Source organism: Micromys minutus (genome assembly GCF_963924665.1).
Source record: "Micromys minutus genome assembly, chromosome: 31".
In the NCBI taxonomy this organism is placed as follows: Eukaryota; Metazoa; Chordata; class Mammalia; order Rodentia; family Muridae; genus Micromys; species Micromys minutus.
The window spans coordinates 9,373,218-9,396,790 of NC_137966.1; the positions used below are offsets into that span (position 1 = coordinate 9,373,218).

Below are 23,573 nucleotides of genomic sequence, written 5' to 3' on the forward strand. Positions count from 1 at the left end.
GGGGCGCCGGCAGTGGCTGCGGGCGGCGGCGGCGTGGAGCGCAGCGCGCGGCGACAGGGGCAGGCAGGCGGCGGCTCGGGCCGCTCTCCCAGCTGGCTGGCCGCGTCCTCGGGCCGGCCGGGCGCCGCGGCGGGCGCACATGGCAGCGTGAGAGGCGGGCGGCGCGGGGCTTGGGGCCGCAGGGCCGCATGGACAGAGGCGCCACTCCGGCCGGCCCTCGTTAGGGCCCCCGATCCGCGGGCGCCACCCCCCGATCATGCTGCCTCGGCGGCCGCCTGGACTCAAAGCGGCCGGCCCGAGCCGCTGAGCCCCGTGGCGGCCGGGAGCTGCATGGGGGAGCGCGGGCCAGGCTCGGGAAGATGCCCCGGCCGGAGTTGCCCCTGCCGGAGGGCTGGGAGGAGGCGCGCGACTTCGACGGCAAGGTCTACTACATAGATCACAGGAACCGCACCACCAGCTGGATCGACCCGCGGGACAGGTAGGACCCGGGGTGCTCCAACCCGGACCCGGCACCGCGCCTGGGCCGCACCTGCCCTTGGTGTGCGGGGGGGATTCTTTCTGCGTGTCTCATAACAGGTCTTAGTTTGCCCCCTCAATACCCTCACCCCTCCTTGAGCTGTACTCCTGCCCTAAGAGCTGCAGAAAGGGGCGGATGCCAAGAGGACCGCCCGCAGCCAGCTCCAGGTGGAGGACTTAGGCCCTAGTGGCACCTGCCCAGAGTTTTGACCTTAAGCTCTAGCAGGGTCCCTGACCCCTTTCGAAAGTGAGGTCCGGCCAGGGTGAAGGCACAGACTGAGCCAGGTGAAGCGAATCTTCCCTGGGGACTTCCTTGGCTGCGAGGGAATGGTAGGGAGCCCACGGGTCGCTGGGAGAGTACTGGAGGAAGGACGTTCTGTTGGGCGAAGAGAAAAGCAGCTTTTTGACAGGTGCTTCGTTGGCTGCGGAGAAAAGCTTTGGAGCAAGTCTGGGGAAGTCGGAGGTGGGAGGGGAAGGAGGGAGCGCGGGGGAGGGCAAAAGAGGGAGACTGGTTCTCCAGGAATCTCACAGCAAGTTGGAAGCTGTTAGGTTGCAGATAGAGGTGAGAGGCCTCTGGCAAAGCCCTGCCTCTAGCCTCGTCTTCGCCCCTTCTTCCCTTCTGGGGCCAGAGGTTCCTCAGCAATCCTGACCTTGGTGGGCGCCTCGCTGGGTGTACGTAGCCGGAGCGTTTACTGAGGCAGGTAGACTTCCCAGACTCCTTCCCAGTTTCAGCTACTCACACCTGGTCCACATCTGCCCTGGGAGTGGGGAGCCATCCTTTGCTGAGAAGGTGTGTGGTCAAGGCGTCCTAGGAATGTTGAATTTTCGCCTGGTCTGTGACCTTGGGGGGTTGGTGCTGGTGAAGCCACCCGGGATGAATTTGTTGGACCTTTCGTCATATAGGGTTCAGATGAGGAGATCTGAGAAGTCCAGAATGGGGTGTAAATTACACGTTGAAGGTTAAAGGAAAAGAAAAAAAAAAAAGCAGAAAGCAATGATATGAGTTCACTTTCTCTTGAGTTCATTCATTCATTCATTCATTCATCATTTCTTGAGTTCCTACGTTTTGCTCAGCACGAGTCTTCTTCACGTAATTTGGAAGAGAAATGTTTAATGCTACTGAGTGTTAGGCAGGCTGCTTTAATTTTTTGGCCTCAGTTTCCCTTTGTGTCTGATTAAGGGTGTGCTTAGAAAGGAAGGAGTAATCATGGGAACTCAGGAGACAGGCCAGCCAGGGCTACATAGTGTGACACTGTCTCAAAAAACGAACAAAAAGGTGGAAAGTTTATAGAAATGCAAGTCCAATTCCTTCCCACACGCCTCACTCCACCTCTTCCCCTCTCCTTCTATGTGTGTGTGTGTGTGTGTGATAATGGTGTGTATGCATGCTTAATAGTGTGAATAATGGGAGTGCATGTGGAGGTCAGTGGACAGTTGTCAGAGTCCATTTGCTCCTTCTGATTTACAACCTCCGTCGATCAGACTCAGGGGTCAGCCTCTGTGGCAAATGGCTTAACCCCCTGAGCCATCTCACCAACTCTCAACTCCAATTTCCCCTTGTTTTTTTGTTTTTTGCTTATTTACTTTGGACCTTTAAGATAAGATCTTTGGGGGGGGGGTATAGCCTAGACTGGCCTGGAGATCTGCCTGCCTCAGCCTCCAGAGGGTTAAGCTTAAAATCGAGCGCCACTTTACCCAGCTTAATTTTCCTGTTTTTAAACAGAAGAGAAAATCTGGAACCCAGGGATGTGATTCGCTCCTAGTGTCTGGCTCTTAACAATACGTTGTCCTTACGCTGTGCCTTTTAACCTCTAATCTTGTCTGTTCTCCCCCTGACCTCTCAGAGCGAGGTACCACCCTCCATCCCACCCTGCAGAGTGTCTGTAACAGTGTTGGGGAGTTTGGCAACTTGTTATCCTTCAGAACAAAGAACTTCAAGCTTGTGTGCCCTACAACATAAGTCCCTGCAGCTGAGCCTAGGGTGCTCCTAGCCGGAGGGTGGTATGTTTGTGGGTGACTACAGCTTTGTCTGCCCAGATGACAACCATGCATCCGAGGGAATAATCCAGCCCAGAAAACGTCTCACAAAATACCGGTCAACCATTGCCTTAGAAGTGGGCAAGCGGGTAGCTTCCCAAGAACTGATTTGTCTAGAAGATAATATGCCAGGCTGTAGAGCCATGTGCCACTTGAACTGTTGCTTAATACTTACCTTTAGGCCAGCTCATTAAAAAGAAAATGTTGTCTATCATTTTTCACTAATAGGAAACTAGCAAGATCTATTGCCATTAAGGGGAAAAGAATCTTTAAAAAGATACAGTTCTACTGTTGATTACTTACTATGAATCACCTTCTGCACAGGCCAGACTCATGCAACCCCTGCCTTTAGGCAGATTGCCTCGGTGAGAAGTCATAGGCATAGGAACACTTGCTGGAGCTGCCTCCCCCTCTTTATTTTTGTACTACCTCTTCACCCCACCTGCGCTGGGTTTTTACCACACTCCTGAGCTTGGGGTCAGAGCTAGGGATCACTCTTGTAGAATTTTGGGGCAAAAGCTACTCCGAGTATGTTTGCTTCTCCAACTTTGGGATCTCCTTGTGCACCTGGTTGGGGGCTGTGCCTTTTAACCCCAGCCTCTGTGAGGTCTGAGTGCTTGCTCTTCATGGGTGATGGAAACAGTTGGACAAATGTTCTCCACGAGGCCCCCAACGCTATTGTCTCAACCTTTCTGTTTCTCCGGACCCCAGCTAATTATGAGAGAGAAGGAGTTATGAAATGCTTGGAGCAATTTAACAAAAAACGTAAAAGAGTTGCAGGGGTTCTGTGAGGTGTTAGGGAGGAGTTAATGGTGCAAAACGAACAAACGAAAAGACATATTTAAGAAAATTTCACTCCTTAAGAGTATGTGTATCTGAGCGCACATCACAGCCGTGCCCACCCATTCCCCTGAATTTCAAACAAGTCAAATGGTCCTTCAGTTGAAAAAAGGATTTCTCAGCCACCAAAGGACAAAATAGTGTCTCCGGTTACCAACCCTAAAGAATGTCTTGGCACATTCCGCCCTCTGGGACTAAGCTGTTTTGTGTGCTGTCCATGGAGCTGCTGGGGGTAGAGAATCCAGTTTTCAGCTCCCGGGTTCACCAGGGGGGTGGAAGAGCAGCCAAGCAGCCAGCTTTGCCAACTCTCGCCCCTTTTCACCCAGCGAAGACCAGGAGGCTAGAATTCCTGAGGACCGTTGTCCCAACAACGGGAGAGGGTCCAGTGGGCAGCTTTGGACCCTGCCCACTGGGCCAAAGGCTACAGTAGCACCCAGGTTTTTAGGCAAGTCAAGGACACTCAGGAGGGAGGGACAAGTCCCTAGAGAACCAGGTGCTGCAGGTCATACCTGTGTCTGAACATAGGTGCTTCTGGAAGCTGTCAGCAAAGGACCAGCCTCCTGCTGTGTGGGGCTTCGTGGTATCTTAAAACAAATGCATCAGTTGTTCACAGAGGAAAACTGAATCTTGGGGACTGGCTCTACAGAGATTCCTCAAGCCCATTCCCTGGCTTTGTGTTCAGACCTTGCAGAACTCCCTGGGAACTCTGAATATTTTGTGTGTGTGTGGTGGTGGTGGTGGGGGGTCCAGTAACAAGTCCGGTAGCTAAGGACTCAGTTGTCTTCCCCCGCCGGTTGTCTTCCCCCGCCGTCATCAAACAACCAGTGACTATTAACCTACTTGTAAATACTTTTGGTTGCAGAAGCTCAAGTCTACAGCAGTTGAAGGGCCTTTAGAAGGCCCTGCTAGTCCATTGGAAGAACATGACTATTTCTTGCATGCAAACGAGGTCCTCTGTACATAATCCCTGGGCCCAGTGAACTTCAGGTCATAACTCCTGCCATAGAGAAACCTGCAAACTGTATGTCACCCTCTCTAAGCCCTCTGTGTGGTGGAGAACTTGAACATTTACTGTGTGAAGGAGGGCAGTGGAGAGAGAGCTTTCCGTGGACTCTTAGTTTTGTAAATCCTCCCTGGGACTTGGATTATCTGGGGTTCTGCGAGACTAAACTCAGTGAAGCCACACAACTTGTATTTACTTATTTCCAATAGTATTGGGGATTGAACCTTGGGCCTCAGGATGGCTGAGCAAATGCTGTGCCACTGAGCTACTGCCCCAGGTGATGTCAACCAGCGTTTGCAAAACCGTCTGAATGTTAGGCAGGCAGAATCTAGACAGAACCTGGTTTTCCTATTTATTTATTTATTTATTTATTTATTTATTTATTTATATTTATCTATTTTTATTTTATAAGCATTGGTGTTTTGGTGTATGTCTGTGCTGCTTCCTTGGAACTTTATAGAAGCCGTGAGCTGTCATGTAGGTGCTGGGAATTGAACCCAGGTCCTCTGGAAGAGAAGCCAGTGCTCCAGACCTCTAGCCCCCTTCTGTTTATTGATTGATTGATTGTTGGGATGGAGCTCACGTTTCAGCTTCCAGCCCGCAGTGACTTGCTGACTCAGGACCTCTGCTCCACTGCGGCAGGAATTTGGCCTTGGGAAAAGGAACTGAGCCAGGAACAGTTTCACTTACCTGTGGCCATTCTTAGGTGGCGGTGGCCAACCAAGTATGGATCATGGAAACAGGGCTGGGTGTTTTGATCCTGGAATCTTGGGTCCACCACTTGGCCTCTAGTGACCTTGCCAAATGTTCATAATCCTCTCTGCGCCTTAGCTTTGCCTGTTTGTTTGTTTTTCGTTTGTTTGTTTTTGCATGAAGAGTTACACATAAACCACCAAAGGAGGCTGTGGGATTGGAAGAAGCAGAAGCAGTTAGGGTGACAGGTCAGCATAGAGCCTGACATGCAGGAGGCACTGGAAAATGTCACTTCTTCAGCTAGAAAAAGTACCTGTGAGAGTCCCAAGTCAGCCAGAGGCTGGGTCTCCACCCAGCCGTGCAGTTGGTACGGGCCTTTCTAATGATGTAATCCAGGCTTCTGATTTCACTGATGAAACTCAGAGGAGTGACTTAGCCAAGGTCACACAGCAAATCAATTTCAGCCTTGAGGAAAGGTCGTGGCTCCTCTTTCTCTTATGGAAACTTTCCCCTCAATACCAGCTCCAGGGTCTCCCATGGTATGCTGATTTGGTAAGCTATCCATCATCTTTTTTGGCTGTGCTAGACAAGTAAGCGTCATCCGTTGTACTGGCTGGTTTTATGCGTAACCTTGACACAAGCTGGAGTTATCACAGAGAAAGGAACCTCAGTTGAGGAAATGTCTCTATGAGATCCAGCTGTAAGGCATTTTCCCAACTAGTGATCAAGGAGGGAGGGCCCAGCCCAGTGTGGGAGGTGCCATCCCTGGGCTGGTAGACCTGGGTTCTATAAGAAAGCAAGCTGAGCAAGCCAGGGGAAGCAAGCCAGTAAGTAACATCCCTCCATGGCCTCTGCATCAGCTCCTGCTTCCTGACCTGCTTGGGTTCCAGTCCTGACTTCCTTTGGTGATGAACAGCGATATGGAAGTGTAAGCTGAATGAACCCTTTCCTCCCCAACTTGCTTCTTGGTCATGATGTTTATGCAGGACTAGAAACCCTGACTAAGACGTCCGTGTCAAGCCATTTGTGTGCAGTGTCTTGGGAATTTGTGATGAATCAGATGAGAGTTACTGTTTTTTATTGGTTAAAATGAGTTTAGGGATATTTGACTGTTGTCACGTTCCAAGTTCACACTGTCACGTATTTGCTTAGGTGGGAGAGTCTGCTGGGGAGTTTGCCCAAGCTGTGTGTTTCCTGCTTATACCTCTAACGTCCCAGACATATACCCTTGTAACACTAATACCTGTGTGTAAGTTATATGAGAGCCAGACGTGATGGAATACCCCTGAAATCCCAGGAAGCTAAGGTAAAAGAGTCACAACATACTTGAGGCTAGCCTGGGCTACATAACACCATGATATCCCTATTCTATGGACACCTACTAGTCATGGGCACGTCTCATGTCAGTTGTAAGACATAGGTTGTAAAACACTACTTGAGATACACAAGAAGAGACAAAAGAGGGCTGGAAGCCACCAAGGTGCGAAGCAGTAAGAAATGATCGCGCGAGCTGGATTTGAACTCCGAGCCACTCTCTGGGTTCAGCGTTTGTGTCAGCATCTTGTTTAGTCTCTTTAACATCGGTGTGAAGTCAGGAGTATCACCGTTCCGTCTTCAGATGGGGAAACTTAGAAAGGTTAGGTCCAAATGAATACCCAGCAAAATGGACCTCTCAATCAATAGCCTATCTATTCAAGAGTAGCCTGCTCCGGCTTGATCTATGTCAGGCCCACAATGAGCCCTTTGACAAGTTAGGCTGGAGTTACTGAGTACTCTCAGAACGAGCAAATCTGGCATTGATCTCAGGGAAGATGCCACTAACGTCCCTTGGCTGGAGAAGCCAGTGGTGGCCCCCATGGCAGCTTAGGGGATGGTTTAGACTCTATTCTACCTTCTGGGCACAGAAGCCATGAGGGTAAGAGACCAGGAAAGGAGGCAGAGACCCTGAAAGATGCAAAGTTGTTCAGTGAGGTTCAAGTGGCTTGGGCAGATCTGCCAGCCAGGGATTGAGTAAGGGAGGGAGCAGCTCCTTTCTGTCCGTATCCCTCCCCCTTCTAGGAGAGGGCTTAGCCAAACTGACCTGATTTTCCAATCCCCTAGGGTCCCAGGTAGCCGTGAGAGAAACACTGCCCTTTTGAAGAGAGAGAATCAAGTTGCCTTAGTTACCAGGAAGACTGGCATGTCAGGTGCAGGTGCACAGAAGGAGGGACAAGCTTGACTGTGAGAGCAAGAGGTGGCCAGCATGTTGCCTCAGGGAGACTCCATAGCCAGGATTCGAAGGCATCTCCAGGGAATGCTAACCCAGTGGCCGGTGGCTAGCCACGTAGTGAACACAGTAGCTCAGCAGCCTGTCTGTCACCGGCAAATGGCTCTTTGATGAGGGGGCAGTTCCCCCTGAGGAGGGACCAAGAGCTGGACCTGGGTTGAATCCGCATGGGAAGGCCACTCGGTGCCTCTCCGGGTCTTGAATCCCCGTTTCAGAATGTGAAAGTGGGAGAGGAAGAAAAATATGATTCTTAACCGATTAACCTCCATATCGAAGCCGGTTAAGCCTCTGGCTCCTGGGCAGGAAATCTCCTACCAACAAAACATGGTGGCATTCAGTGTGGCTGGTTGAGGAGAGCATTCTATAAAAATGCTGGTCTGGGAAGAGTAAATGGGTTGAGAGAGTGGGGGGCGGAGACAGAAAAAAAAAGGACAAGTGTGTGGGGGTCACGTGCTCCCCCCTCTCCGCCCCCCCAGTGCCTCCTAGATGCTTCTACTCTTGACATCCCCCAGTTGGGAAGAAATGGGATCTTTCAGTTTCAAATGTCTGCCAAAGAAAAGGGACCGAGGCTTAAATTCTCCCTCAATGGTCAGCCAGGGAGGGGGGAATGAAGCTGCCTTGAGATTAGGGACACCTTTGTTGGCTTTTTCTTTTTTTCTTAGTCCCCCATTCATCACTGGCTGGCAGCAGGGACACCAGGCCAGCAGCAGCTGCTGAATTTCCCCAGTCTGCCTGCTGTCGTCCTGCCCAGGTTTGGTGGCAGTCTCCCCCCCCCCAGCCCCACCCCACCCCCACCCCACCAACACCTTGGCTTCTCCTGTCCCTGGGCCGTCATTGGAGTATCCCTGGGATTCGCCAACGACTGGCAAACCCACTTGGAGGGATAAGATGTCAAGATCCAGGCGTCAGGTGTCTGCTCCAACGAGATGATCGAAATAACCTTCGAACCCTGCCTCGACGGCGGCTTTATCACGCTCCCTGAGCGATTGTTTCTCCGTACACTTCAGGAATGGTTTGCAAGTGGGAGCCCAAGCAGTTTGAGTTCTTCGGGAAAGGGAAACCAAAGAGGAGGGGGCCTTAGTAAATAAACACAACAAAAGAAATAGACATTGTCTTCAGTGTACATACTCTGTCTCTCTTAGGGGAAGACACAGGCATGGGTGTAGCTCGCCATAAGTACAACCCATCCTACGGTTCCCCGATCTTCATAAAGATCGCTGGCAAATTGAACTGACTACCTCCTTAACTGTAGAATACGGAGATGTAATATCTGCCACGCCTACCCCACAAGTTTGTTGGGTGAGATCACAGCACCCAGACTGTGGAATCACTATTAACTAGGTGGACTTCATCTACCTGTTTTAGCAGAGGAACCAACCCCACCGTTTCCTCCTCCCCAGCTAAAGTCTCTCAATGGCCGGAGCTCCCTTGAGCCAGGCTGACACAGAATGCTTGCCAACCATCTTGGCAGCACTTAGTGTATAAATAAATCAATAAACTTTTCCTCCTGGGTCTTCTTATCAGAGGCAAGCCCTTCTGTGGAATTTCTTGGGTGAAGTGACTTGAGGGTGAGCTGGCACCAGGACTGTGTGCGCGAATGAATTTGTGGCTGTCGTGGTGGTGGTGAAGCTAAGAAGACTAAGGAGCCTTCTCTTGTAACTGCTTTCTTGGCGGGTCTCTTCCCTCCCGTCTCTTGCCCTTTAGCTGCTAGAGAATATGGGGGATCTTTGGAACGATAGAGGTGCAGAAGGGCCCCTCCCCTGCCCCGCCATTTATCGGTCCCACCCAGCCAGGTGTTGGCCATTCACTCCACAGGTATTTATGGAGTGTCTGTGATGTTGGGGGTGTGTAGGGGGGGGGTCAGAGCAAAGTCCCACTGTAGTGGGGTGGACGCTTGGTTGCAGAAGACTAGCCAATAGTTAAACAGATAGTTGCATCATGACCTGGTGCCTGGTTCTCTCAAGTTCCTTTCCCCATGTGAAGAAAGTAGACTCGCCGTGGTGAAGTCTGGATTTGGAAACTGGAGACCTTTGCGCCCGCCATTGGGGTGTTCCTGAGCTTGCTGTCCTGAGCCGGTTTGGGTGCTGGGAAAGTAAGGGATGAAGCCTCAAGTTAATGGGATTGGCTGTGGGTTGTTGAGTGACAGCATGCATGGAGCTAAGCAGAAGCAGCTAGAGGTGACGGGGCCCTTGGAGTTCATTTCCTCCCCCCCCCCACCCCCGTCTCATTGCTTCTTAAATGACTGGATGTCACTTAACAAATATTTATTGGACGGTGTGCCTGGAATATGCCAGCCTGCATTCTACACTGGTGAATCAGCACCCAGTGTCACCACAGAAGCTGTCGCCCTCCCGAGGCGTATCTTCCGGAACACTCATTGATCAACAACCTCCAGGAGGCATGGGAAGGCCTCAGAGCGGTGCTCCTCCGCCTTCCCAGTGCTGTGACCCTTCATGTCGTGGTGAACCCTAACCACAGAATTATTTTCTTTGCTCCCCCATAATTGTAATTTTGCTGCTGTTATGAGCATATGAGTTTTCCGATGGTCTCGGATGACCCCTGTGAAAGGGTCATTTCACCCCCTGCCCCTGCACAAGGGGTCAAAAGCCACAGGTTGAGTACCACTAACTCAGGAAGTAAGACGGGAAGGTGGAGGGTCTAAGGTCACTGTGGGACAGTTCCAATTCTGACTAGGGTATGAGTTAAGACCCCGCCTCCAGAAGAAAAAGAGAAGAGGTAAAATCTTCAGTTGATTCTGGGGTACAGCTATGTTGGAGAATTGTAGGGATGGTTAAGTATCTGCTTTCTGGTCGAGCTGGGATGAGATTACATGGAAGCAGTGAACAGAGGTGAATATCTCTCTACAGGAGTAGCCATCAGGGGATGTCAGGCGCTCTGCCTGTTGTCTTCCCTCCGTGTGCTGTGCGAAGTGCAGGAGGCGCCTTGCCTTCTGCGGATGGGAAAATCTCCCAACCCCCAGCCCCCCCCCCCTTGCATTTGTGATGTTCTTAAGTCTATTGGCCTAGGCTGTTTAGTGTTGTCAGCCTTGGGGCTAGGCTCAGCTTCCTTTCCACTTGAAGGATTAGCTCAGGATTCTACCCATGCACCTGCATCCACCAGCCCCTTGAAGAGTGGCTCCTGGTGTCCCCCCAACCCCCACCCCATCCCCCACCCCTACCCCACCTGTATTCCCAATCCCCACCTCACCCCTACCCCCACCCCACCCCATCCCCCACCCCTACTCCCAATCCCTACCTCACCCCTACCCCCCACCCCACCCCATCCCCCACCCCTACTCCCAATCCCTACCTCACCCCTATCCCCCACCCTCACCCCACCCCTACCCTTACTCCTACTCCCAACCCTCTGACCACTATCCCCCCTCACCCCACCACTACCCTCACCCCACCCCTAACCCTCACCCTACTCCCCATTCCTACCCCCTTATACTCCAGTCCCCCCTCCCCCAAGACACCGTACCTTGTTGACCAGAATTGATCCTGTGTAATGCTTATTAAGACTTGACACTGTCCGTCCCTGGGCTGTGTGCTCACGGTGTATCGTTATCCACCTTAGCCCAGAAAACAATGCTGAGACAAAAACTTGCCATCTCTATCCTGTTGACCGGAAACCTGGGTATAGGGAACTGGAATACTTGCCTGTGGTTGCAAATTTGCTACTGAGTAGCAAAACCACCTCACCCCCCTTCCTGTTCTTTACTATTGTGGAGGCCGGGCTGCCTAAAGCTGTTTAGGAGAGCAATACTGAGCTAGTCTGGCCATTTCAGCCATAGCTCCTTTGGCTACTGCACTGGCTGGTTTTGTGTCAACTTGACACAGCTGGAGTGATCACAGAGAAAGGAGCCTCAGTTGAGGAAATGCCTCCATGAAATCCAGCTGTAAGGCATTTTCTCAACTAGTGATCAAGGGGGAGAGCCCAGTTCATTGTGGGTGGAGCCATCCCTGGGCTGGTAGACCTGGGTTCTATAAGAAAGCAGGCTGAGCAAGCCATGGAAAGCAAGCCAGTAAGAAACATCCCTCCATGGCCTCTGCATCAGCTCCTGCTTCCTGACCTGCTGGAGTTCCAGTCCTGACTTCCTCTGGTGATGAACAGCATGTGGAAGTGTAACTGAATAAACCCTTTCCTCCCCAGCTTGCTTCTTGGTCATGATGCTTGTGCAGGAATAGAAACCCCGACTAAGACAGCTACTTAAAGTGTCTTAGGGCTTTCTGCTTGGTCTACTCCCATTTTAGCAGATGCGCCTCTCAGTGTGCAGGGTTCACATGCTCTTCTGCGTCCACTTGGTTTGTCAGCATCCCCCCAGGTAATGCTTTCCTTGGCTTAAGTTTCTATCCACAGTGCAGACTTCCTCCATCTTAGAGGAGCCCAATCAGGTGATTTGGGTCCAGTCCTTGTTTGGCAAGGCCCGACTCTCCCTGTGGTTTGGGGGTCTGGATAGCCTGTGGGCTTGGTCTGGAACGTTTATATTAGCCACTGGGGCATCCGTTGGGATTTTTTTTTCACTGGATGTCATTGAAGTCATTTCCAGAAGTTGGTCTGGCCATGCTTGGGTTACCTTCCACTTGTACACACTGGATAGAGTGGAGACTAAGCCAACTGTGGTAGCACACACCTATAATCCCAGCACTTGGGAGGCTGAGACAGGAGGATCACAAGTTTGAGGCAAGCCTGGGCCATCTCATGAAGAAAAAGAGGAGGAGGAGGAAGAAGAAAGAAAAGGAAGAAGAAGGAAATAGAAGGAAGAAGAAGGAAATAGAAGGAGGAGGAGGAGGAAGAAGAAGAAGTAGAAGAAGAAATAGAAATAAAACGAATTCCACTAGTTTCTTATGTGTGCTTCCTGATAGGAAGGAACCAGGGAAGCCGTGAGCACAAGCTGACATCCAACGGGCGCTCACAGACAGTGGCACACCAAACAATACAGTGACAGACTGTGAGAACTCAGAAGGTAGTGCATTAGCAAGTGACACGCCATGTCCACGTCACCAAAGGTCAGGGTGCAAAGCTAGAAAGAAAGATGTGTAGGTGGAACAGTGAGGGGGTTTTTCCCCTTCAGTTTAAAAACGACCTGTCTATATTGGCCACCTCTTCGCCTCATAAGCTGCCCTTTCTTCACCGCAGCCAGGAGTCCACAGCCCAGGATTAGCAGTAAGTAGTAGTGTTCCCGACTGTAGCCGGGGAAATTTTTCTTAAGGCCACGCAATCTGTTGACCTTAAGTGTCAACTCTGGAGTGACCAGTGCTATTCAACCCAGTCCAGATCTCTGGAGGCGAGAGCCAGACCCAGTGCTGAGAAAAAGACACACACACACACACACACACACACACACACACACACCTCCCAGATCTTAGGATGGAATCTTAGGTTGTTAGATATCTACTGCTCAGGGGGACAGATCTGCACAAGGCACGAGAGAGATCCAAAGAGAGCTGCTATCTCCTCAGCCTCCCCCACAGCTCTGCTCACGACCATACATGCTCAAACATACACATTCATGCTTATACCCACAAAATACAGAAGGAAATAAATAAATAAACAATAGCTCTTTCTAGGTTAAGTGTCTAGCTCACTGGTAGAACATTTACTTATGATTCAGGAGCCCCACATTTTATCCCTAGCCCCAGAGAAATAAAGGAACATACAAAACTCCGCAGCTCTCTCCAGCATACTTAGCTGTGTAGCAGTTGGAATGATTTCAGAAAGACAGCCAAGTTGTAAAACTACTGTGTAAAACCCCCATGCTCTCTGTCTCTCTCTGTCTCTCTCTGTCTCTCTCTCTCTCTCTCTCACCCCCAACCCCCACAACATTCAAGGCTCTGTATGAGAACTATAAATGCTCGCACCTAGAGAGGTATTTCTGGTTTCTTCTGGCTTGGTATATTCACAAGCTCATTGTGCAGCATCTTGGAGTTGGGGGCCAAGTCAAGACGCGACAGTCACGGTGTCGCGTGGTGTTGTATGCAGAGGCTGAAGGTCGTTTTATATCTTCGGTAATTTTGCTCATGTGACATGGATCTGTGGGGTAGAACCTTCCATTTTCACGTTCTGTTGTTGCTCAAAATCTTTTAGATTTCAGAGCAGTTCAGACACTGGATTTGGGAACTATGGTGTTCAGCTTTCAGTATTCAGAAAATTGTCTCATTGAAGGTAAGTGGGAGTCCTTCAGAGTCTAGTATTCAGTAGATGAAGTTACCAAATTCTCGACAGTGGTCCTCTGCTTCAGCCTCTGTGGGTCATGGGAGTTCTGAAGCCTGGCCTAGGCTCTGCTTTCATTTTTGCATGGCTCCCCCTATCCCACATTATAACCACCGGGACCTCACCACCTTTCAGGATGCTGGATCCCTGAGACCAGTTTTTCCTGCCTCCCCCTCTGCAGCTGAGTTAAGAAGCTCTCTCCAGGGAGGCTGCAGCTCACCTACTTGTGTAGCTCACACAAAGCCCTGGGTTCAGTCCCCAGCATTCCATAGGTTGAGCATGATAGTTGGCACTTCCCTGTAATTCCAGCACTCAATATACATATACATATATATACATCATATACATATACACCATATACATATACATCATATACATATACATCATATACATATACACCATATACATATACATCATATACATATACATATACACCATATACATATACATCATATACATATACATATACACCATATACATATATGTTTTATACATACACACATATAACATATACATATACATATACAGCATATACATATATAGCATATACACATACACCATACACATATACACCATGTGCATATACATATATATCATATACATACACACATACAACATATACATATACAGCATATACATATACATTATATACATATATATCATATACATATACGTCATACACATACACATATACATATATTACATCAGTAAACAGCCTGGGCTCCAAACAAAAAGCAAGTAACAGAAAGGTCCATTCTGGTCCAAAGCCACAGTGGCCTATGAAGGCTGGGCCTAGAAAAGAGAAGTTGCCTAAGGACTTGGGAGCGGGGAGCTCAAGAAGCCAAAGACAACAATCCAGACCCACCTGGGGCAGATGAGAGAGCAGCTGAGGTGCCACAGTCTCCCTACTCTTCCCTCTGTCTTCCTCCTTGGATCCCCAGGTATGAACCCGCTTTTACTAACCTGAACCTTTGGGGGAACTCTTAACTACTCAGAAGTACCAGTAGTTAGTAGACTGGTTATAGTGATCTTATGCTGGTAACCCAACCTGTGTGTAAAGCTGCCCCTAACCTCAAACCCTCAGTCGAGACAAGCAACTAGAGATGCTGATCAAAAAGATAAGGGATTGGCCTTGAACTGGATTTCCATGGTAGATAGGCATGTCCCCACCCTAGCAGCTGTTCACTGGGGTTTTGTCACCAGTGGTGGGCATCTGTAGGGCATTCCTTCCCAAAACCATAAGAGCGATTGTTGTAAAGTTCACGGCACAGGTCTACCACATCTGAGCATTCACTTTGTTCCAGTCCATCCCCTGTGGCAAACTCCTATTTATCCGTGTGAACCCTCTCCTCTTGTCCCCCAAGAGTGTGAGCTCATGGCCACTGCCTCATAGCTTAATTGACACATTCTTTGCATACTAGGTACCGCTACGGTGAAGTGTTTCGGGGACATGTTTGAGCTGTGTAAGGTAGTGTGTACTTTCAGCAGGTCCCAGCAGTACATGGGATGTGAGCACAGGCTGGACCGTTGAGCACTCTAGGTTTGGTGGCCTCTTCTCTTGGCTCAGCCCAGGCCTCCTGGGAGCTCTGACCTGGGATCTGCCACATGGCTGTGGTGTCATGAACAGTACGCTTTTACAGCCTGCTATAAACACTATCAGAAAGGAACTTCTTAGCTCATTCTCAGAGCCTAATAATATGGGGTAAGGTATGGAAATGGGGTGGAGCTCACCTGATTAGAGCTTCACACCTGCTGAGAAAATGCAAGGCTGTGAGGCCACATCTTGATGACCCTGGGAGAGCTGAATGCCAAAGGTTAGAATGGCTGAGCTGGGGGGGGGGCAGTGATGAGACTCTCACAGGAGTATTGTGTCTATTGGCTGTTGGATACAATGAGAAGATGGAAAGGCATCTAACAGGACACAGAGGCAGTCTTCCAAGTCACAGACAGGAGGGAGATGGGGAGGCATTAAGGTTCAGTCCTCCCACCCCCACACCCCCAAATCAAAGGACTGACAGGAAGAGGTAATCAAGGTGGGCAGGGGAAGCTTGGGCTAGGTAACTTGCATATAAACCCTCGCCTGAGCCTGGGGCCCTACAGGGTGGTTCCTACCCTGGGCTGGCTGACCAGAGGGTAGGAAGCTAGCCAAGGGCAGCAGAGCACACTGACTGGTTTCTCCTCCCATGGAGGTGGCAAGGGTATGTGGCCAGATTCCAGATTAGGACACTGCCCTTCCTGGTGGTGCTCACCTGTGACCTGTGTTTGAGGGTGAGCAAGGACCTTGCCCCGCACATTCTTGAGATAATATACCCAGGCCCTGCCTCTGCCTTCCCCTTGCCTCCAGCTTCCCTAGAAATCCCTGACAATCTGCAGCAGAGAGGCTGACACCCCTCCTGGGTTCATTTCTAGTGCGTTTCGTTCATATCTGTGCGTGGCTGTGTAGATGAGCCAAGAACGCGTCATTAGCAGTCTACCCCAAGTCCTCTTGGGAACATCCCAGGAAAAGAAACCAGTATTCTACCAAAGCCACAGATGGCTTTCCTCCTTCCATTCCTTCAAAGCAGGGTTTCTCAGAGTGTGGTTCCCCACACCTCCCGGGTTAGCCACCCCCACAGAACGATTCGACCTGGGTAGAATAAAATCTCTATTATTATAAAATAAAATAAATGTCCAGGGTTCCTGGGCATCTGAGTTTTCAGTATGCTTCCTGCTTGGTTGAAAAATGGCTGCCGTGAGGCATTGCTCGTGTCTGATGTGGCTCTCCTTCCCCAGAAGACGCTCCATTTTACCTGCTTGTGTGGGGGCACATCTGCATTCTTCAATTGAGGCTCTTCCCCAGAGCTTTCCTGGTGATTGCTCCACTTAGTGGGGCTGCCCTGCAGCGTAGGGCAAGGGGCACCGCTTCCTACCAACAATTCTGCCCCCTGCCGTAGTGTGAGCCAAGGAGAGCCTGGCTGAGATGGAGGCTGAGGAGACCCAGATGTCCTTGGGAGTGCGCAGTGTTGTTTGCGTGTGTACACGTATTTGAGGCAGGCTCTTAAGCTTGCTTTGTAGTGAGCAGCTGAAGGTGACCTGGGTGGCTTTAAACTCCTGATTGTTCTACCTCATCCCGGTGCTGGGATGACAGGCTTGTGCCCTGCTGTGAACAAGTGACCTGCATTGCTAGTGCTAGCCCGAGAGAGAGTGTGTGTGTGTGTGTGTGTATGTGTGTGTGTGTGTGTGTGCATGTGTGTGTGTGTGTGCGTGCATGCGCATGTGTGTTTAAAGACAGCACTTGATGCATAGAGGCTGATCTTGAACTGATCTTCCTGTCCCCATCTCCGAAACACTCGGATTATAGGAACGTGGCACCGCACCTGGCTCTTCTGTCTATATTTGGGGAAGGTGTTATGGTTTATCTGTTGTAGAAAAACAAAAGACCCTGCCACTAGCCCTGAGTCCACCCCCCCCCCCGGGTTGCTGTAGTGCTCAAACCACCCTGCCTGCCTGTAGGTAGGGGGAGTGGAAGGGAGTTGTCTGGCCATGAAACTCTGGTGGGCTTCCCTCTGCTTCCTCCGACTCAATGGCACGATCTTCCTGAGAGGTTCGCCATTACTGTTAGCCCAACCACTGCAATCAACAGACATCAGACTGAGCTTCCAGTGCCCTAGACAGGCTCAGAGGAGGCCCCAGGACTGGTAAAGCAGGTTTGGAGGTCAAAAAAGAACAAGGAGAGAACTTTTGTTTTCCAGGGCTGGGTGACGGACACCCATCTCAGATCCCAGGAACCTGGCTCTCCCCACAACCAACACAACAGAGACAGCCTGGGAGGTTGGGGAAGGGACCACTCTATGTAGAAGGCTTTAGAACTACATTGAAAAGGAAGGGGAATCTGGCTCTGAGAGCCCCAGCAGCGAATGCTTCAAGATGGAGCTGGTGAGTCACACTTTTGTATTTAAAAAATAATTACTGATGATAAAGGTGAGCTACTATGGTGACTATCTGCTGGTGGTAGTGTTTTTTGGGGTCATACACACCTTTACTTTTCTCTTGTCCTCTTTGAGACCTGGCCAGCCAGGCAGCTGAGACCCAGAGACGTACAGGAACTTTCAGGGTCACACAGCATGCTGGCAAGAGTGCTGGGGTTTCTGTCACTGCCCATAATGCATTGTCCCCTTAAGGCTGTTGGCTTCTGAGTTTATTACTATCTCATAGAGCCTTCCTCTGTGTGCCCTGACTAGTTAAACTCTCCAGGGTGCAGTGGCTGGAGTTTGAGTCTTGGAGGAAGTTCTTGTTCCATTCCTGGATCCCATAGACTCTGCTCTGAGGACAAGAATGGCCCAGTGTAGCTGGCGGTGATGGACCCTGGGCATCCTTAGGCCACCTCCCATCCCCTCCTCTTTGTTTCCTGTCCTCTTAGACTCTAGCTATGTGGAAACAAGGGCGAGCACAGAGCTACCTGCCCTATGTTCCTACTGTCCCAGCTCCCGGGAGAGATAGACCCTTGGAGAAGAGAGGCCAGCGCAGCTCACAGCCTGGAAGCCATTGCTAATAGCTCAGGAACTAGGTCCTCTCAGATGTCCCTGTCTTCATTCAGAGGCCATCTTGCAAAGCAGCGGTCAGGTGACATGAGAAAACCTTCCGCTCATGAGAACCCGTCCATGGGCCCTGTGCTCTGTGGAAGCCAGCTTTCACAGGCTGCCCCCAGGCTGCCCGGGCTTTGTTCCTGTTCTGTGTCAAAAGATGGCTTTTAAAAATGTGTAGTTTAAGCCTGGTCTGGTGGCTCCCACCCTAATCCCATCTCAAAAAGGGGAGTGGAGTGGGGGCTATATAAATGGATAGATGGGCAAAGGAGTCCTCAGTCTAGTCTGGGACTGTTCCTTGCTGCTTTGGGTTTTCATGTAGACCAAGGGCAGTCCATAGTACTGGATCTGTTTACAGAGCTTTCTCAGTCCCCAAACTTCAGAGAATCAGCCCATTCTATTTTTTATTAGATTGTTACTCAGTCTGGATTGTAACCATAATTACAGGAGCATTTATTGTTTACATTAAGCAAAACTTGGTCATCATCGTGTTGAAAACAAAACCACGTCTCGTGATTCACTGGATGATCTCAGACTTACCAAATAGCCAAGAATGACCGTGAATTTCTGATCCTCCTGCCTCTACCAAGGTTAAGTGCTGCGGCTTCAAGCCTGTATTTCCACGCCTGATATACATGGTACTTCCTGCAACCCAGGCAAGCATTCTATCAACTGAGCCACATCCCCAGCCAGCAAACGAAATTATTTTTAATTCAAACGTAGACATAATAGAAAGTTTGTCATTTTAACATTTTATTATCATTTACTTTTAAATATTCATTGTGTGTATGTGTGTGTATGTGTGTGTATGTGTGTGCGCACATGTGTGTGTGTTCCCTTGGAGGCCAGCAGAAGGCACTGATTCCCTGAAGCTGATGTCAGAGCAGTTGTGAGCCGCCTGGTGTGGATGCTGAGAACCTTCTGTTCTCTCCAAGAACAGCATATGTTCGTTAGCACTGAGCCATCTCTTCGGCCCCGGTTTTAACCGTTTAAAATCATACAGTGGGCCACACCGGAAACTGTATGAAAAGGCTTAGTCTCGTGAGAGCTGAGAACTGAATCTTGGTCTTATATAAGAACAACAAATGCCCTTAACTGCTGAAGTCATTGCTCCAGCCCCTAAAATTAAAATCGTATGCGTTGGGAGCTGAACTCAGACCCTCTGCAAGAGCAATGAGCATTTTTAATTACTGAGCTGTCTTCACAGCCCCAGCGAGCAGAAGTTTAAGGAGTCGGCCAAAGGGAGAACATGTGTCTGAGTGCTGGGCCTGAACGTGGTACAGCATCACTTGGGCATTTTCTTCTCCTCCTTGTCTTATTTACTATTATATATGAGTCCACTGTAGCTGTCCTCAGACACACCAGAAGAGGGCATCAGATCCCATTACAGATGGTTGTGAGCCACCATGTGGTTGCTGGGATTTGGACTCAGGACCTCTGGAAGAGCAGTCTGTGCTCTTAACCACTGAGCCATCTCTCCAGCCGCCCTCCCCCGCATTGTCTTTCATCAAGGGTGGCCAAGGCCTTGCTTGGAAGTGAGGTGATAGTTAGAAGCTGGTTGGGTGAGCCCATGAGTATGTAGATCAGGATCCCCCTTGAGACCTGAGTAAGATCTGGCAGCTGCTGGGAACCTTTGAGAGTGTGGTGGGAAACCAGCTGCTTTGTGCTTTCAGCCACTAACTGTTGGGGACAGATGGCCTAGGGTGTGAAAAGCAGCAGGTGTCCTGGTCCACAAGCCACACCTCCGGAGTCTCTCTCCATAGCTCTCACCTGGTGTCCCATCACTGGGGTTAGTTCCCAGAGCATCACAAGGGACCCTGCTGATGGCTTCCTCCATGTCCTAGGGTGGCTGTCTAACCTGATCCCTCATCCCTGGAGAAGATGCCAGGGGAGAAAGCAATGCCCATCTCATCATTAAAGCCCAATTCAACACCCTTAGCAAGGCCCGAGGAGCAGATGTACTAAAGGAAGCAGAGCTTCCACCCTCCCCACCTTTGCACCTTTACACTTGTTCTTGTGGCCCAGTTTAAAAGTCACTCTCTCAGGAGCTTCTGAAGAGGGCCAAGGTCCAAGAGACACGCTCTCTGGGACAGTGGTTTGCCTCTGGATCAGCCAGCTGGTGTGATAGTTCGTGTGGTTTCTTTGTTATGCCGGCCTAAAGTTCTTCTGTTACTTAAACAGCATTTCTTTACTTTTTTATTTATATATTTGTGTATGTGAATGTACGCACATGTGTTACATGTATGTGCGCACTTGAATGAGCATGCATAGAGTCTTTAGGGTCTGTTCTCTCCTTCTAGAATATGCATCCCAGGAATGAACTCAGGTTGTTAGCTCTAGCTGCAAGTGTCTTTTCCCACCACATCATCTTTTATCCCAGGGAATATATTTAAATGCTTCCTCCCTTCCTCCCTCCCTCCCTCCCTCCCTCCCTCCCTCCCTCCCTCCCTTCCTTCCTTCTTTCCTTCCTCCTATCTTTATATGGTTTCTTTCTTTTGGAGGTTTGGGGGGTTTGTTTGTCTTCTGGTTTTAAGGTTTACTCATCTCATTTCCGTGTGTATGTGAATGAGTGTGAGCGTATGCCACATGTGTGTATCCAGAAGGAAGTGTGAGATTGCCCGGAGCTGGAGTTGCAGGTGAGCCATCCGTTGTGGTTCTACGGAGAATGGAGACCAGGAAGTGCTCTTAACAGGTGGAGCCGCCTCTCCAGCCTTTGAGTTTTCACGTCTGATGTGGTCATGAGTATCAGTAAAAGTCTTCAAGAGCATCACTTTTTGGATGAAGCGTGCGAAGGGGCCCTGAAGCCAGAAGGTCTGTGAACTATCGAAGTAGGCGAAGGCTGGGAGGGGTCCTTCGGTAACGGCCCGAGCTGTAAATCTTTTACACTCTGTGCACTACACCAACTTTGTCGACAATATTCAGTTCTGGAGCATCAAAGCAGCTAGAGGCGGCGGCGTGTGAATAAAGAGGGGGCTGTGTCTCGGGGGTCGTTTGGGGGAAGTGGATAATGGCAGATTCAGCCTGTAAGCTCCGCTTTGCCACCCGTTTTCTGAGTTAATAGGCCAAAAGAGAGGAGGAGCCCTGCCTGTCATATAAATTGATTTAACCCCCAGCAACCTCTCACAAGGCCTACTTGTTACTTAGAGAATGCCAGTAATCTTAGTAGAAGCAGTGTTTAGCTGCTTGGAGTGTAGGTCAAATAGTAGCACCTCACTGGCAAGACAGATGTTGGCTTTCTTGCTCTATTTTTTTTTCAAAGAGATTAAGATCATGGAATATACCTGTAATTCAGCAGGGGGTCTGAGGATCAAGAGCAGCTGGAGCTCTGTAATGACATCTTCTGTAATGTCCTTCCTTCCTTATCATTCTCAGCCAGTCAGGGCTGAGAAACTGGCCCCATGTTATCCTCAGGGACCCAGGTTCCTTCCGCCATTTTACTCTAGATTGTCATCCTTTTAGACCCTTAAACTCACTTAGTTTGACAACAAGCCTCCCTGGGATTAACCGCCCACCAGAGCAAAACTTGACATTCTTTAAAGTCCAGCAACCTAGCATTCCTCGTGTGCAGTGTATAATGGGAGAGTAATTGGTTTGCAGGAATGGCAGGAGAAACAGTGAGACCGGGCATGGTCTAGTTGACTGAAAGTGACTTTAAGACAGTTGTTCTGCAACAGTTCTTGACAATTCAGAGGAGAGGAAGTCAAGAGGGATGACATTTCCAGATGAGAGCCACCGTATCAGAAAGAGAAAGTGCGCTAGATGAATTTAAGTCTAGATCCTGTAGGCGAGAGACCAGTAAGGGCATAGACACTTTCTCCAGGAGAGGAGAGGAGAAGAGAAAGAAGGGGAGGGGAGGAAGGAAGGAGAAGGGAAGGGAAGAGTGGGGAGGGGAGGGAAGGACAGGACAGGACAGCAACAGCACAAGAAAAGTGAATGTGTATTTAGGGGCTGGAGACTGGTTCAGTGATGAAGACCCCTCGCTCTTCTTGTAGAGGACTAGAGTTTGGTTCTCAGCATCCAAGTCACTCAGCCCACTGCTGCTTGTAACTCCAGCCTGCCCCAGGGGATCTGACACCTTCTACTAGACTCTACACACACACACACACACACACACCATGTACATATATTTTATACATACATACATATATATACACACACACCACATATGCACATTTATATATATATACATACACACACACCACATACACATATTTTATACATATATATACACACAGCACATACGTACATACATTTATATATATACACACATACACACCACGTACGTATATATATTATACACATACACCACCTACGTACATATATTTTATACATATATATATACACACACCACATACGCACATACATATATATATATATATACACACACACACACCACGTACGTACATATATTTTATACATATATATACACACATAAATATAAACCTTTAAAAATGTGTATTAGGATTACTAAAGGAAGTGCAGAGGAATGCTTGTTGGGGACGGGCTACGGTAGATATGAAGGCACTAGGACCAGAAGCTTTCACAGCTGATAAAAAGACCAATCCACAGATCCAAGAAACAGCAGGGTACAAGCAGAATGGACAGTTACACAAAGACCCTGCGCACATCGCTCCAGACCAATGAAGACTGGGAAGGGGGCGAGAGTCGGGTAGATTCTGCAGAGGAGCACGCAGGGGAACAGGAAGGGCCGGCCAGGGGAGAACAGTGAGAGGTGCTGGTGACCTCTGGTGACCTCTGGACAGGAGCAGTGGCAGCCAGTGAATGACGGGATGAAATTCCAGAGGTGCTGAAAGGGGAGGAAAGGAATGCCACCCTATAGTTCTGTGACCTGTGAAACAGTGTCTGTGGAGAAATGAGGTAAAAATGCAGACATGAAGTGTGAGTGTGAGAGAAATGACCACCAGGGGAACTACATAACAAAAACTGTTAAACTCTTAGCAGACATGCCCGACTCTGTATAAGAATGTCGGGCACCAGAAACACAAGGAGGGTTGTTTCCTTCTGGTTTTGATTCAGAGTCTCACAATGGCATCTAGGCTGGCCTTGAACTTTGCAATCTTCCTGCCTCCTGCCTCAGCCTTTCTAGTTGGCTTCCAGTGGACCCAGCTTTAAGAGACGCCTTTTCTTTGTCTTGTTAAAAGAGACTGACCATTTAAACTAAAGCAGACTTAGTACTGATGCATTGTGGGTACATCCTTTAGAGGCTGAAAAGGAGGCACAAGGAACTAAGACAGAGATGAAACAGATCAAAAATAGGGGGAAGAAGGTTGACTTAAAGCTACTCCTGTCAGGAATCCATTAAAAAATAAATAGACTGGCTGGGCATAATGGTGCATACATTTAATCGAAGCACTGGGCAGAGGCAGGGAGGCAGGGGGGCAGAGAGAAATGAATCTCTTTGAGTTTAAGGCCAACCTGGTCT

General features: G+C 49.5%; 1 protein-coding gene across 2 annotated transcripts in view; it reads left to right on the forward strand.

The window, feature by feature from the left end:
- Positions 1 to 359: 359 nt before the first annotated feature.
- Positions 360 to 23,573, forward strand: part of WWC1 (WW and C2 domain containing 1) — a gene marked incomplete at its 5' end in the record, with an annotated part of 135,079 nt that continues 111,865 nt past the window's right edge. For both annotated transcript variants that reach the window (XM_080942462.1, XM_080942463.1), the window contains one exon: positions 360 to 478. In XM_080942462.1, the coding sequence (XP_080798588.1) occupies positions 360 to 478 (119 nt within the window). The remainder of the gene's footprint in view (positions 479 to 23,573) is intronic.